Source organism: Vombatus ursinus, unplaced genomic scaffold, assembly GCF_900497805.2.
Source record: "Vombatus ursinus unplaced genomic scaffold, bare-nosed wombat genome assembly UNPS02014826.1, whole genome shotgun sequence".
In the NCBI taxonomy this organism is placed as follows: Eukaryota; Metazoa; Chordata; class Mammalia; order Diprotodontia; family Vombatidae; genus Vombatus; species Vombatus ursinus.
Genome location: NW_020954604.1, coordinates 76,751 through 92,821, shown reverse-complemented (window position 1 = coordinate 92,821; position 16,071 = coordinate 76,751). Strand labels below are relative to the sequence as shown.

At 35.7% G+C, this 16,071-nt stretch overlaps 1 protein-coding gene across 2 annotated transcripts in view; it reads right to left on the bottom strand.

Annotated features, from left to right (window-relative positions):
- LOC114025102 (fibrocystin-like) overlaps window positions 1–16,071 on the bottom strand; it is a 70,599-nt gene that overhangs the window by 27,775 nt on the left and 26,753 nt on the right. For both annotated transcript variants that reach the window (XM_027838437.1, XM_027838438.1), the window contains exon 4: window positions 10,484–10,591. In XM_027838437.1, coding sequence (XP_027694238.1) covers window positions 10,484–10,591 — 108 coding nt within the window. The remainder of the gene's footprint in view (window positions 1–10,483; window positions 10,592–16,071) is intronic.

Below are 16,071 nucleotides of genomic sequence, written 5' to 3'. Positions count from 1 at the left end.
AGTCAATGCTGGAAGGGCTGGTAGAAAGTCAAGTACACCAATACACTCTTGGTGGAACTAAGAATTTATTCTATTTTTAAAAAGCAATTTTGAATTTTATGAGAATATTGTTAACATTGACATAAACAATCCCACTCCTAGGCATTTACTTCAAGGAGGTAGAAGACATAAAATACTCATAGGAGCACTTTTTGTCTCAGGAAGAGAAATAGAAACAGATGTATTTCCATCAATTGAGGAACAGAAAAAATGGATGAGTAAATTGTGATATATGAAAAGAATGGAATATTAATGTACCATAAGAAATTATGTATACAAAATACTTAGAAAAACATAGGAAGCTTTGTATGAATGGATGCAGAGCAAAGAAAGTGGAATCAAGATAACAATATCCCTAGGCAGCATTCAAAAACAAAATTATTCAACTGAAATGTAATGATCAGTTATGGTCCTTGAGACAGATGATAACCTTTCGTTTCAGCTGGGTATAGAGTTCTTGAACTAGGAATGAAAAATGTCATATATCCAATCAGACATGAGTTTTATGTTGGTTTGTTTTACTTAACTCTTCCTTGTTCTGAGGGAGAGATCTATAGAGTAAATGTTTATTAGGAAAGTATAGTAATGCAATAACAATATAGATTGATAAATATTAAAAAGTAAACACATGAGTAGAATAAATAAATAGATGTAGACTATATTAAAGAAATATTAAAAGCTGCCATTGAACAGAAATTGAGAGACCCAGATTTTATTCTTAACTCTATTAATATGTGACCTTGGCTAAGATTTTTTTTGCCTTTCTGGGCCTCAGTTCCCTCATCTCTAACAAGAGGGAATTTTATTTGATGACGTTAATGTCCCATTTAGCTCTTTGATACTAGTTTATTCTGCTTATGTGAATGAGGGAAGAATCATTCTCCCATCACTACACAAACTCATAGAAGGCTCTGAGAGATTGTCAGGGTCTTGTCTCAAATCAATAGATGAGAAATCCAAATTCAACTTCCTGACATTAAAGATGACAAAGCCACAAGAGTATGTAAAACTTGACTATGATCATGAGTAGTTATGGTCAGAATTCTTTTGGAAACCAAAAACAAGCAAACAAATGAAAAAGCAACTGTTTTTATCTGAAGAATGAAGAAAATTCAGGTAAGGCTAGGGAGTTTTGTTTCTTCTAAGTTATTCGGGAAATGCACTGATCCTTCAAGATTCTATTAGTCCTAGAACTCATACTTTGTCAGTACCCTCTGCCCTTGGGGTTCCTCTGAGTAGGGTTCTCTCTGATGGAGAGCTCCTCCCCAAACCTCCATTTAAAGAGAGCACCTAGGCTAGCCATCTCTTCATTCCCCACTTGGCTACATTCCTTTGTGCTTCTCCATCATGCCTTTGTGCCAGGCACCTTTCCCCACTCCTTTCAGTTTCCTTTTCTGTGTTGTTTCTCCCCATTAGATTGTTAAGCTCTTTGAGAGCAGCAACTCTTTCTTTCTTTCTTTCTTTCTTTCTTTCTTTCTTTCTTTCTTTCTTTTTTTAAATTTGAATCACTAACACTTAGCACAGTGCTTGGCAAAAGTGCTTAGTAAACGTTTATGGACTGATTGATTCTCTTGTTTCACTTTGGCTGTGTTGACCTAGCAAGTTAATAATGGGATGGATTGATTACATAAATTGTGGGTGAGTGTCTTCTTTCAGTATCATGTTGTATTAAATAGAATCGAGACAGCCTTGTAGCACCAGAAATATTGTTGCTTAGCAGTCTTCTTAGTACCGTGCATAATAACCCATTGGTCATTACATATGAACATCTTGCTCTGAGTTTCATTTGATTTGGTTACCAATGAATACATGCAAGCAATTTTTTTTTAAAAGAGAAATTCCATGTTTTAAATGTCAGCACTCTTCTGGTGATGTTAAATGGTTGCAGATCATAGAATATCATAATCTCCAAGGAATCAAAATTTCAGATCACTCAAAGGGCAAAGGAAGAACATATGGGAGGAATAAATAGGTGGTAGCATATTAACAATGGCAAATAGTATGCATGAAGCTGGGTAAAGAGTATTCTCAAAGCAATGTATGCCTAGAAAAGGAGAAAATCTGGTCATGTAACAAGAGCCAGGTATAATAGAATCAACCAATGACAAACATTTATTAATCAACTGCTATATTCTAGGTGCTATCCTAGGTGTTGAAGATACAAAGAAAAACAGTCTGTGAAATTCATTAATATATTCATTACATTAAGACAGCTAGAAGTAAGCCTCCAATCAAGTTCTCTTGTGGAGGTTTTATGACAGGACCTGAATAAGAGGTACCCAGGATAAGAAGGAATGGTTAGGTTGTTATCTACATTCAAATTCTAATACATGCAACCACTTCATGTGATTCATTACTTGCACTAATTGGGACCTAACTGTGTTGCACTGGAAGGAGTACTAGAATCAGTGAGATCACCAATCCAGGGAAGTAATGAATTATTAAAAAAAAAAAGAGCAGGTTTAGCTGAGCCTCAGAAAAGAGAGATGTATCCTATCAAGCTTTTACTGCAACACCAGCATTCATTCATTCGATTGTTCATTTACAGAATCACAACAACAACAAAAAAATTGTGAGTTCCTGCACTATACAAGATACAATGTTAAGGACTGTGCATGATGGGAATTTTCACCATAGTAGCTGATAGGCTCTTATAGTTGGAAGAGTTACTTAATTTAAAGGTGAATATGGAAGGGAAGTGACTAAGGAAGACTGTGTCCTCCTCTTTTACTGTTGAGGAAACTGAGACCCAGGGAGATGTAATGACTTGTTTAGGGTCACACAATCAGTAAGCCACAGAAAGAGGAATCAAACAAAATTCTTCTAATTTCAATTCTTGTACTTTTCTTCCATCAACCATCATCATAGAATTTATTATCCATTTTGGGAGATGACATAAGCAGAACAATTGTAAAAGAAGATGATATACAGCATATATTCAATAAGTGGAACTTGTTTGGATAACTGTAAGAGCTAGTGAAGCATAGAAGAGGAGAGTTTACTTCTGCCTGGAGTGATAAGGTAAGGCATAATGAATGAAGTAGCATTTGAGTTGGTAGAAGGACAGCACTAATTCCCATTTATATTGTGCTTTAAGACTGACAAAGAGCTTTTCTCCCACCAATACTCTGAGGCAGAAAGAATAAGTATTATTATCCCCAATTTAGAGATGCAGAAATTGAGGCTTAGAGAGGTTAATGACTAATCAAATAGCTACTATGTGTCAGAAGCAGGGTTTGAAACTCATCAGGTCTTGCAATTCCAAAGTCAGTGCTTTTTGCACTCCACCAGACTGACTCTTAAAGGGTAAAAAAGGATGTGGTATATGAGGAAAAGAGGGTTCTAGGCAAAGAAAATGTCATAGTCAAAGGTACAGAGGAAGAATTTCTTCTATTTGGAAGAAAGAAGTAGTCCATTTGGCCAAAGAATAGCATGAGGTAAGGACAGAAAGGCACGTTGGGTCAAGATTGAAGAGAATTTTTAATTCCAGGTTAAAAAATTTTAACTACATTGAAGTATGGGAGAGTTCTTGAAGATTTTGTTTGTAGAAAATCACAGGGATGAGGGAAGAGTCTGGAGGCAAGGAAACCAGTTAGGATACTATTGCAACATTTTGTGCTTGAGGTGATAAGTAACTAAACTCTGGTATTGGCAGTGGAAATGGAAAGGATGGATGAGACAACACTGCAAAATTACTATCCAAAAACCATTATCTTTTTTTGGCAGTGGCTCAGGAAATGAAGAAGCTATTAACAGGGCCAGATTCATGAACACATAAGAAAGATCTAATTTTGACTTTGAGGCTGAATCTGTATTGCCTTGGTTAAATTACTTATAATTTCTCTGGCTTTCAGTTTCCTGATAGGCAAAAAAAAAAAAAAAAAAGGAGTAGCAATATTAGTCCTCATTCTAGGGGCACTGAGGAGGAAAAAAACAATGAAAGTGATTATAAAAGCATCCTTTACCATGTAAGAGCTGAAGGATAATATATAAAATTAAAATCAAGAAGACTCATCAATCAATGGTTGCCACTACCACAATTTTAAAGCCTGCTTCACAAGAGAAGATGAAGATGGTTGGGGGATGGGAGAGAGAAGAAAAGAACATAACATTATAGGATGAAGTAATAATGCGAGTAAAGTTGCAAAAGTTAAGAAAGCAAAAGGCATGAATTGGGAATAATAAATCATTCAGTTTCCCTAAAGCAAAGAATTCATGTTAAAGAATAGTATGTGATATGGTTGAGATGAGAGAGAAAGACCAGATTATAGAGGTTTATAGAGACAGTCCCTAAGCCTGAGTTCAGATTCTAGCTCTACCCCTTACTTGGACAAGTCACTTTCTCATTTTGAGCCTCAGTTCTTCATCATAAAATGAGGGGTTGAGTTGAATGATCTTTAATCTGCATTTCATTCTAAATATTTTTAGTCTATTTGACTTATTTGATTAAGTTTTTTGTGTGCAAAAGGAGTCAGAGAGTTCTTGACACTTAAGAAAAGATTATTTTATATGTTAACATAATATTAATGTCAATTGCCAAATTGTGATCAAAGAAATCTAGAAACTACCTCAACGAGCAAACATGTAATCTCCTAGCTAAGCAGACAGATTGGCCATCAAAGTTAGAAATGATTTAGAACATAAACTCATTTGTAAAAAAAAAAAAAAAAAAAACAAATTTTAAGAAGATATAGGAAGATCAAAAGTGGTATTTCCTCAGAAAACATCAAGAAATAGTGAAGGGAAAAATAGGTTTACTAACAGCTTAGTGAAAGACCCAACTAAGCAAAATCATCCCAAGGGCATTTTAGGATGAAGTTTAAAAGAGGACAACAAAAGTGAAAAATTCTGAAAAGTTTTTTTTTTTGGTAAGAAACTTTCTTAAACCAGCAAAGACATTGTAACACCAATCACAGATGGCCTGTGCTATTAGAAGAAATGGATATAGCACTGTACACAAAGAAGGTCTGTGATGGAGGTGACCCTACTATGAGGATGTTAAAGGATCAATGTTCATGATATCTGAAAGAAGGCAGGATACCAAAAGTGTGTAAAAATCTTAAATCTTATTATTGTCAAAAATTAGAGCATATTAGTAACATTGCCCCAAATACCTTATTTTTATCTCAAAGATTAAAAAAATTATGAGAATAATATACATAAGCATCATGACAATCCTTGAGGATGCTATGTATGAGGAGAGAGAACTAAAAATAATGATATTTCACAACAAACCACATCTTTATAGTCACTTAATTTAATGAAAGGCATGGAGAATACAAAATATCATTGTGTTTATTTTTTTGTTGGCTATAAAAATCATTTGATTTCCCGAAGAGTAATACATTCTATCCTCCATGTCTCCCACTTATATGTGAAAATCTTACAAAATTCCTTGAAAGATGACAGAACTGACTTAAGTTCTTTTGAAGACCTTCTAATTGTAATTATCAAGTGAGATGTAAAGGAGGGAAATATATGTTCACCCACCATGCTTGTCATCTTCATGGAGGGTGCCCAGCATAGAAATAAAATAGAGATTCAATACAGGTTCTCCACATGCTCCCATTTGTGAATTGTATTGTGCTTGTTGAATCAAGTTCATGAATACTGCATAGCATCCGAACTATCCACATAGGAAAAACAAAGTAGATGAAAAATACCTATTATCTAGTCTATCATATACAATTGAATAATAATGGGTCTGGTACAAATCATGTAAATGGACAATAAACAAAGCTAGAACTAAACATAGGAAGACATTAACCTGGCTTTCATTTAGGAAATAACACAATTTTAATGACCTTAATTTTTTCCCTGAAACAAAGGTACATCTTATTTTTCCTCTTTTTTACTATATTTTAAAATTTGCTTTTTTTTCAATTAACAAAAATCTTTATTTCCCTTCTATCTCCTTGACCTTTGGGAAAAAACAAGAAAAAGAAACTCCTTATAAAAAGTATGCATATTCAAGTCAAAAATAATAATAATCCTGCTTTGGCTGTACCTTGCCAAAATATGTCTCAATCTCTATCAAAGAAACATCTTTTTTTTTTAAACAGCAATATTTGTCTCATTAGGTTTTATAGTATGTGAGTATACAATCTTTAAAAATTGATTTTTTACAATCAGCAAAGAAACAATGAAAAGTCACATGATGGGTGTGAATAGTCTAAAACATTACAAAGAACAAATGATGCAGAAGTAGAGTAAATCAGAGACTAAGAAAAAATATGAGCTAGTCACATAATAAAAGACATAAGGCTAGCTAATTGATAGCTCATAACACTCTCAAGTTATCAACTCAAAATCAAAAGAATGACTGGCATGTCCTCAGTGTGTTTGGTGGCCCTTTTTTGGTAGATTTATGTAAAAAACCTATGGATGGGCAAGCACAGATGGGTGACCACCATTAGAAGGTTGACTTGCCCTAAGGATTTGACAGGTCAATTGGAGAATATTACTGGTTGGGGTATCAAAGTTCTGCTCCAAAATCCTATTGCGATGTTCAATATGATATCAATCAAGTATGAGGGAAATGAAGGCTTCCTGAAAGAAATGTGATTACTTTTCATCTTTCATCTACATTCTTCCCAGTTTACATTGCTCTGAAGCTAGTTCTGACAGTTAACTTAAGTCTGCTCCTTCTGGAAAGTTATAAATAGGAACTCTGGAGAAAGCAATATGCAGAAATGCTTCAAGTCTATTTCGCTAACAAAGTTCTTTGAAGATTTAGAAGAGAGGGAAAAATTGCTCACTAACAGTTTGCTGAACATTAACAACAAGCATAGCCCAGAATTGGTACTTACTCAGATCCCTGATGCTGAAGAGTTTTCATCTACAAAGCAGTGTGCATTCCCCTTTGTTACTGAGTCCTTAAAATGACCTTCACAGTCTAACAATATGTTTTTAGGAATAGGGCTTTAAGTTTTGCATATTTTATCTCAGTTAAGCCTTGCAAAAATCCTGTCAAGTATACACTAAAATTATTATCCTCATTCTATAAATGAGGATACTGAAATGGAAGGAAGTTAAGAGACTTAGACAGAGTCTTATAGCTAGTAACTGTCTAAGGCAGGATATGAACTCAGGCCTTCCTGACTCCAAGTCCAACACTAACCTATACTATAACCTAACTGCCTATCTTCCTATTCCTATTTCACCAATAAGGAAATTGGAGAACCTGATGGTTCTCCAAAATAGTGTCATCAAAAACACATTGGATTTGGTGTCAGAAAATGTGGGCTTAAATTCTGGGTCTTCTACTTGTTACCTGTATGATATCGTGGGGAGTTATTTTGCCTCCTTGGTCCTAAATTTCCTCATCCATAAAAAAATGAGTCAGGCTTTAACAAACATTTAACATCCATTCCAACTCCAACATCCTAGGAAAACCACCTATGAAAAGCTATGGACAACTACAATGGAAATGCATGGTTATCAACCCAAAATTCTATATTGAAAAATACTTGACCCATGTATATACATTGGGAAACCTCATATAGATAGTTAAAGGTTGACTTTGTCCTTATTAGTCAACACTTGGTAATTTATCTCCTATTGATTAGAGTGTCAGTTCCAGGAATGAAGAGATCAAACCCTTTATCTATTTAATTCAATTATATTGTACCTAGTATTAGTATCAAAAAAACCAGTTCTAAATCTATGATCTTATGCTCTTACATGAGGTCATTTTCAGTAGCATAGTATTAATATATGATAATGAAAAGAGTGCTAGATTTATAGTTAGAGTCCTGGCTTTGCCGTTAGTATGTTTGTAATCTTGGACAAGTTACTTGACTGGAACTCAGTTTCCACATCTATAAAATAATGCGGGTTGGAATAGTTTACCTCTAAGATCCCTTTCAATTCTAAATCTGTGATCCTATGTTCTCTAAATAAAAATTTTAGCAGCTAAAATTCACTTCCATTGTTTCAGGATCTATTTTTTTTAAATGAATAGACGAATGAGTGAATAAATAAGCATTTATTAAGTACTTAACCTGTGCCAGGCACAAGTATTGAGAGCACAAATACAAAAAGGAGTTTATATTCTAACAGAGTAAAATAACACATATTGAATGGTGGTGGCCAGGGATGGATGTTTTGGTCTGGGAAGTCATGGGGATAGTGAGCGGAGTTATCAAGTCATTGACTGACATCCATTCCAGTAATGGTAGTGCTGATTTGGTTTCCAGAGAACAAGAGAAAAAGACAGAAAGCAGAATGGTGGAGTGAAATACGGTGGCACAGTATGAAGATAGCCAGAGTACACTGGTTCAGTCTTGGGATGTATAGGTGTGGTCAATTCTCATCAATCAGGAGTGCAGGACTCTTGGTGAGATCTGGAGTGCCAGTTTGGAGGCAGAGGGTGGAGTGATGGGATATGACAAGAAGATGGCTGAAGTGGACTATGATGTGTCTGGGGATACCTAGGTATGATGTCCCTCCACCAGTGTAGATGACAACCATTTTTATTGTGGAGTGGATGTTATTGATAACTGGATCATCACCTGGTGATCAACCATTTGAGCATGAGTTTCTCTACATTTAATTGGGCAGGACCTCAGAAGGCAACATAGTCCATTGTCAGACAAACAAACATCAGGTAATATTAACATATTAACTAATAAGGGCAGATGCAGACTTTAAATATACACAAGAGGCTTCACAATATGCATAAAAACATCTAGATTAGGAATATAAAGACAAAGAAATAGACCTGGAAGAGGAAATTAGAGATGGTCTAGTTAAATCCTCTCATTTTACACATGAAGAGACTGAGGTCTATAGAAGTAAAGTGACTTGCCCACGATCACACAGTAGCAGAGCCATGGTTTGAACCCAAGTCACCTTGAATACAAATACAGAATGTTCTGTCCACTGTACCAAACTTTTTCTCAGTGCAAAGTTCTTAACTGATGGCAAGACTTGAAGTTTTTCAAGCTTGGTAGACCGATACTTGGAGAAATCAGGGTTGTTTCCACACCTCAATGAGGTATAAGATCATATTTTAGCCAAACATCAGTTTAAAAACTAAAAAATAGATTTTTTTCAAGAAACATTTTTTGAAAATTCCTAACTATCATTTTTATATATCCTGAGCTTCAGAATGTTTTCCCCTCAAAACTCCCAAAATAAACAAACAACCCAAAGTTATAAATCTATTTTCCCCATATAATATCTATCATCATTGCTATGAATTCCAATTTGCAAAGCCCTAAGAAACAAACAATGAGGCAAAGCTGCATTATTGGAGATGATGATGTAATTGTTGTATTATTTTTACTTCCTATGTTAGATGAAGATTTCTGAAATTCCCAGTATAATGTTTGAGACTATATTTTAGAGTCATTCTTCTTCTCAGTGAATTAATATCTCTTTATGTCAGCTCTATCCCACTTTGGAAGGGTATCCTCTTAAAATAGTTAAGTCAAAACCTTTACTTAGAACAAAAGGATAAGAAGTAAAATCTTCAATTGTTACAAGGCCAGATAGGCAAGATTCAATCAATTCAATAAACATTTATAAAACACCTGCTACATGCTGAGCATGGGAGATAAAAAGAATAAAAATGAAACAATCTTCAAGGAACTTATATTCTACTGGGGAGACGATGTAACATGTGTATAGATAAATGTATAAAATATACATTAAAAAGTAAAGCAACACAATTTCAATTGGTTCTGAGCACCGAGAACTGAAGGTTGTTCCAGGAAAAGCTTCACTTAGCAAATGGCACCTAACTTGTGCTTTAAAGGAAGCTTGGGTTTCTAAGGGGGCAGTTATGCATCTCAAGAACAGGGGATATTTTGTACAGTCCCAGCTAGACTTTGTCTAATGTTTGCCATAAAAATATCAAAACTGATAATAGAGGTTTCCCAAAATAGGGGAAACTATTGTAATGACTGCCAATAGTGCTAGAGACATGACAAGAGTTATCCACCCTTCCCAACCCATCCCAATTGAAATAAATCAAGGGGTTTTATACATAAATATAAAATTTATACATATTTTTAACATAGAATTGAGTCTTAATTATTTTTACACTTTCCATCTTATTGTGCAAAGGGCTCTTCAAATGCTCTCCCAAGGCTCTTCTTCATCAATGAGGCCATATCAATAGGTCACTGCTAACAACCTCTATAGAACTAAAGATTTGGCTCCTTTATGAAAATATTTGAATCTAGATCAAGTGCTTCCACTTTTATCTGGATTCTTGTTCACTACAGGTCACACTATAGATATTTCTTATAGGTTATGCTTCCATCTTGGTCTGTTTTCTCAGTGATAAGACCAAACCATGTTGCTCTGTGAAACAAAATGGAAGGTGAACTTCCTATGCTTGCTTGACTGAAGCTAATTCCATTGTAAGGAAGGGGCTTACTTTTTAGGAAAGGAGCCGAAAACCTGAAATGACAAATGTAAATGGTGCTTAAGTTACCTGGTGGGGATATCACAGTGAAAAGAAAGTACCACTTTGATCCTGAGCTTGAGACAGCCAGATTGGAGAAGCTTACTCTGCCTTGGTGAGCTTCTGAATGGGTGTGCCCTGTAAACACATAAACAACAGCTATAGCAACAGAAATAGCAGGCCTTAATTCCCGCCTGTCCAAGAGAACACAAGCCATCTCCTAAGCCCAGAGGTGATTCTTTAATTTTCAACCACCCAAAAAAAATAGAGCTGGAAAATACATTTACATTATATGGTCCATCCCATTTCCTTCAGGCAAGACTTGGAACTAAACCATCCCAGATAATTGGATCTTGTTCTTAAAGGGCTTCCAGTAAAGACATTCTACAAGTTCCCTAGAGAAACAATTTCAGGAGCTCCATACAGCTGAGGGATTCATTATTCATACGTTAAATTCTTGCTATTGTATTACATGGCAGAATAGTCAGGATTCTGTTTTAAAGTTCACTTACTTAATAATGATTAGAAGAATTGGAAGTCACCTTAACCTTTTTTATTCTTCTAATCACCACTAACCAGGTGACCTTGAAAAAGTGACTTCAGTGACCTATACTTTGGTTTTTCCCATATGGAATAGTAGGCATATAACAGATGTGAATTTCTAAACAGTAAGCCTGAAAATAGTCAACGTTGAAAGGACTGTGAAGAAATAGGCACGTGATCATACTATCTCTAGAGCTGCCAATTGATCTAACCAATCTAAAAAGAAATTTGGAGTCATGTAACTGGCTAAACTATTTCACACTCTTTGATACAGTGATCCTACTACTGAATATATACCCAAAGGAGGTTAAAGGCTGAGAGAAAATCCCCATATTAAAAAAAATAGCTAGCATTTATACAGTACTTTAAGTACTTTACATATGTTATCTCATTTGATACTCACAATAATCCTGTGAGATAGGTGTTACTGTTATCTCCATTTCACAGATGTGAACATTGAAAAATTGTACAGGATCATATAGCTAGTTAGTGTCTGAGGGAGGATTTGAACACAGGTCTTCCTGACTTCAAGCTTGGTGCTCTATCTACTGCACCATTAGAGCTATCTATACATCTGAAATTGTCATATATAATGTAATGAAATACTTACGTCCTAATAAGAAGTGATGAATATGAAGAATTCAGAGGAATTTTCAAAGGAAGATATACGAACTGATGCAGAGTAAAGTAAGTAGAATCAGAAGAACAACATACATAATAAGTTCATTAATATAACTGAAAATATCATAAAGTGCTTGATTTATGATTAATGGTAATAACAAAACTCAGTTTCCAGAGCACTGATGGTAATGAAACAGACTTCCCTCCTCTCAGTAGAAAGGCAGAGACTATGGCTGTAAATTATGGTATATATACCGTCAGATGTAGTCTGTCGGTTTTCCTGATTTCTTGTTTTCATAATAAGGGACAACAAATTGGATGGTGGAAGGGGTAAAAGACAATTATTTTGATGTAAAAACAAAAGATAACAAAAACGCATTAAGTAAAGATAAACAGTGAACCTTCTATCCAAAGGGCCCTAAGAAGGTGATCACATATATGGTACCAAATTTAGAATCACATTTGCAGTTATTAATTATTCTTCTGATTATCCTGCCTCTGAGGTTCTTCTAATGACTATCATCATTGTACTCCAGAAGTGGCTATATATTTGATTTGGTGAGTATAGTTCTTAAAGTTTATAAATTGGTTTGAAGATCTATATGGCTGAAAGGTGCTATAAAGATATAGCATGTCTAGTGCTACATTTTTCAATTCAATAGCATAATTCTTTTTAGAAAAATATTGCATTTTCTCATCAATTTTGCCAAGCTAACTAAAACTTCCTTTTTGGGAAACATATTTTACTTTATATCCTCTGAGCCTTAAAATAAATAAGAAGCCCAGAAAATGGAAATAAATAAGCCAAGACTCAAATAAATGATGGTTGCTCAAAACAAATGCAGTTTATACCCTTTAAAACCTATATGCATCAAAATTATGGTCAATAAACTCTTACAAACAATGAACTACAGAGTACAGATGTTCAACGTGCAATCGTTTGCTGCAGTTTTTCCTTTGACAAACGTCCTTATTGTGCTCATGTTTGGAGGAATACAAAACAGCATTTAATCGCAATGTGTCCGTCGAGCACAGTGAGTCTGCCTCATAGAACAGCAGCCAAACTGCCTAATGGAAAGTGCTTTAGCTCCAAATGGGTGTGCTTTTGCGTTAAATACCAGCTTGCCTCAGAGATCTCTGAGAAGATCCCCTTTCACTCTCTATGTATGTATGATATTCTCAAATTTGAAGCATATGTGCCCAAAAGCTAAGACAGTTGCTACAAAGTACAGTACATTACTCCAGGGTTCATCATATTCTTGGAATTGCAATTATAAAATATACAAATGCTGTTGACAGGATCCTCTATAAAAATGGAAGTAAACAATGAGCTGAGTGGGGGAGCTTGGGATGGTATGGAAATGGGCTTGAAGGAGGACTGAGACTGATTAACTGCCTGACTACCAGGAAGATGTTTCTACCTGCTACCTCAATGTTTCTCTGTGCAGACTATGAGTCCCTTGGAACATCTTCTCAGTAGCCCTCATTTACACACTATCACAGAACTGCATAATTAAATATGTTTTTTTCAATTACTCTGAATGTTTTTCTTCTATAAAGTGATGGCACCTGTAACTAAATGTCAAAAGCATTGGGTTAGTTCACCAGGAAGGGCCTGAAGTAAGTCTGAGTAGATGATGAGTAGAGCTAGTTCTAGTTTCTGCTGAGATCAGGGCAAAAGAAATGCAGCACAGACAACTTAGGGTAGATAGATGCAAGGTAAAAATAGACAGCTGAAAAATATTGATGACAATGACTTCAGAGGAAGCATAGCCAAGTTGAGAGAGAGCTGGTCTCCCATCCAGGAAGACCTGTATTCAAATGCTGCCTCTGAAACATAATGCCTCTCCAACCCTGGGCAGGTCACTTAATCTCTTCCTTGAGACAACTTTCTTAAACTGTAAGTTTCAGAGAAGCTGCCACACTGTATTAGTAGAGTTTGTCTCCTCCTCTGGGAGTTCCCCTAGTTTCTATCCCTACTTAAGTGGGATTGAACTAAAATAAATAAATAAGTAGATAAATAGATTAATGAATAGATGAATAAAGGGATGAATAAATGAGTAAATAAATAAGTGAATAAATAAATAAAGGAAGGAAGGTACACGGAATTTGGAATCTCTCTTTTAAAAAAAAATCTGGGAAATCTTTTTTGTTGTTCAGTCATTTTTCAACTGTGTCTGACTGTTTGTGACCCTATTTGGGTTTTTTTTGGGCAAAGATAATGGAGTGGTTTGCTATTGCCTTCTTCAGCTCATTTTAAAGATGAAGGCCCTTGGGCAAACAGGGTTAAGTGACTTGTCTAGGGTCATATAGCTAGTAAGTGTCTGAAGCCAGATTTGAACTAGGTCTTCCTGACTCCAGGCCTAGTACACTACCCATTGTGCCACTTAGCTACCCTAAGAAATCCTAGCATAGTTTTGGTGTAATCCTGATTAGACATAAGGGGAAAGGATCTCAGAATGATATCTAGATAAGATACAATATATGGTTTAGATCTGGAAGGGAACCCCTTGGAGATTTTCTAGCCTAATATCTTCATTTTACAAGTGAAGGAAAAGGTCTGGCCAGACAGCATCCTTATTTTACAGACGAAGGAAATGAAGATATCCTTTTTTTGGTTGTTTTTTGCTCATCTTTTTGGCCTTTTCCTTTCTTTTAAATTTGAGCTCTGCTCCCAGGATGGAAAGGGCACTATCTCAAGCTTCTTTTGTCAGAGGCCGCAGGCCCTGGCTGAGATCATAGAGATAGTAAGTAATAGAGCTAGGATTCAAACCCAAATCTTCTGATTCTAAATCCAATGATCTCCAGGGCCCAGAAGAATGTAAATTCTGAATTTAAAAGAAAAATGTAAACTCTGTGAGGGCAGGAACTAACTCATTTGTCTTTAAATTTCCAACTTCTAGCACAGCACCTTCCACATTGTAGGCACTTAGGAAATATTCACTGAGCTGAATTTCCAACACAGCATAGATGCTTCTTGAGTTTAAAGTCCTTCACAATCTTGACCATGCTTTAATTCCTGCTAAAAGTGAACTTCCAGAAATTTCCATGAATAGAACTGGAGAAACAAAGCACTCTGTCTTGACCACGAGGTAATTAGGCACTACTCTCCAAGATAAGTTGGCCAAGCAAAAGAAAAGTCAGATTCTGAAAGCTACATTGTGGACTGAGTAGAGAAAAACAGCCTAGAGGTACAGGTTCACCAAACTCTAAATACGTCAGCACTGCAGGCTTTATTTTCACAAAAGCAAGCATCTATCTAAGGATTGTAAATAGCAGCATAGCATAAAGGAATCATGGAATAATCCTCTGCAAACACAGTATTCATTAAGGTTTTTGTTTGTTTTTTTAAACTGAGTGACAGTTATGAGTTTTGTAAACACATCCAGGAGAGAGCACAGAGAAGTGCAATGAAGATTGCAGGACTATGAAAAAAAAAGTATTAGAAAACATCTTTCAAGGAAAAACTAGAAAGGTAACTTGGGTCAATAAGAAGTATGATAAAAAGACAAGGGAATTATAAGGCTATCTGAAGATATGAGGCCACATGTGGCTTCGAGGCTGCAGGTTCTCCACCCCTGGGTTAGACTTTCTGATTAGAAGGGTTGTGAAATAATGGAATACATAAACAAGGACCTTTAGGCCAGAGCCTCCCTAGAAGAATTTTTAGAGGAGGAGAGGACCAGGGTTCAAATCCCAGCTCTACTGCTTACCACCTGTGTGATCCTGGCTAGGTCATTTAATGTCCCTGGTCCTCAGTTTCTTATCTATAAAATGAGAAGTTTGGACTAGATGATTTCTAAGGAAATCTTTCAACCCTAGATACTATGACTAGGAATGGTTCTGCAAAGAGGCAAAGGGTATAAATGAAGCAATATCCAGACCTCTACTTTGATGACTAATTAGAAGAAAAAACCTATATAGAAATATTCCTATAACTGAACAGGATGAGGCCTACTTACATTATAACTACTATAGCACCCTCTCATATTTCTTACTTATTAATAAAAAAAATAAAATAGGTAACATTTATATAACACCCACTATATACCAGGTATTGTGCTAAGTGTTGTTGATCAGTTGTTTTTCACTCATGTCCAACTCTCTATGACCCACTGGAGGTTTTCTTGGCAAAGAAACTGGAGTGATTTGCCATTTCCTTCTCCAGCTCATTTTTAGAGATGAGGAAACTGAGGCAAACAGGGTGAAGTGACTTGCCCAAGGTCATAGAACTAGTAAATGTCTGAGGCCAGATTTGAACTCAGGAAAATGACTCTTCCTGACTCTAAGCCCAGTGCTCTATCCACTACAACCACCTAGTTGCCCAGTTATTATTTCATTTTGCTCCTCACAACAACCCTGGGAAATAGGTGCTATTATTATCCCCATTTTATACATGAGGAAACTGAGGCAAAGTGAGATTGTTAAGTGACTTTCCCAGCTCACACAGCTAG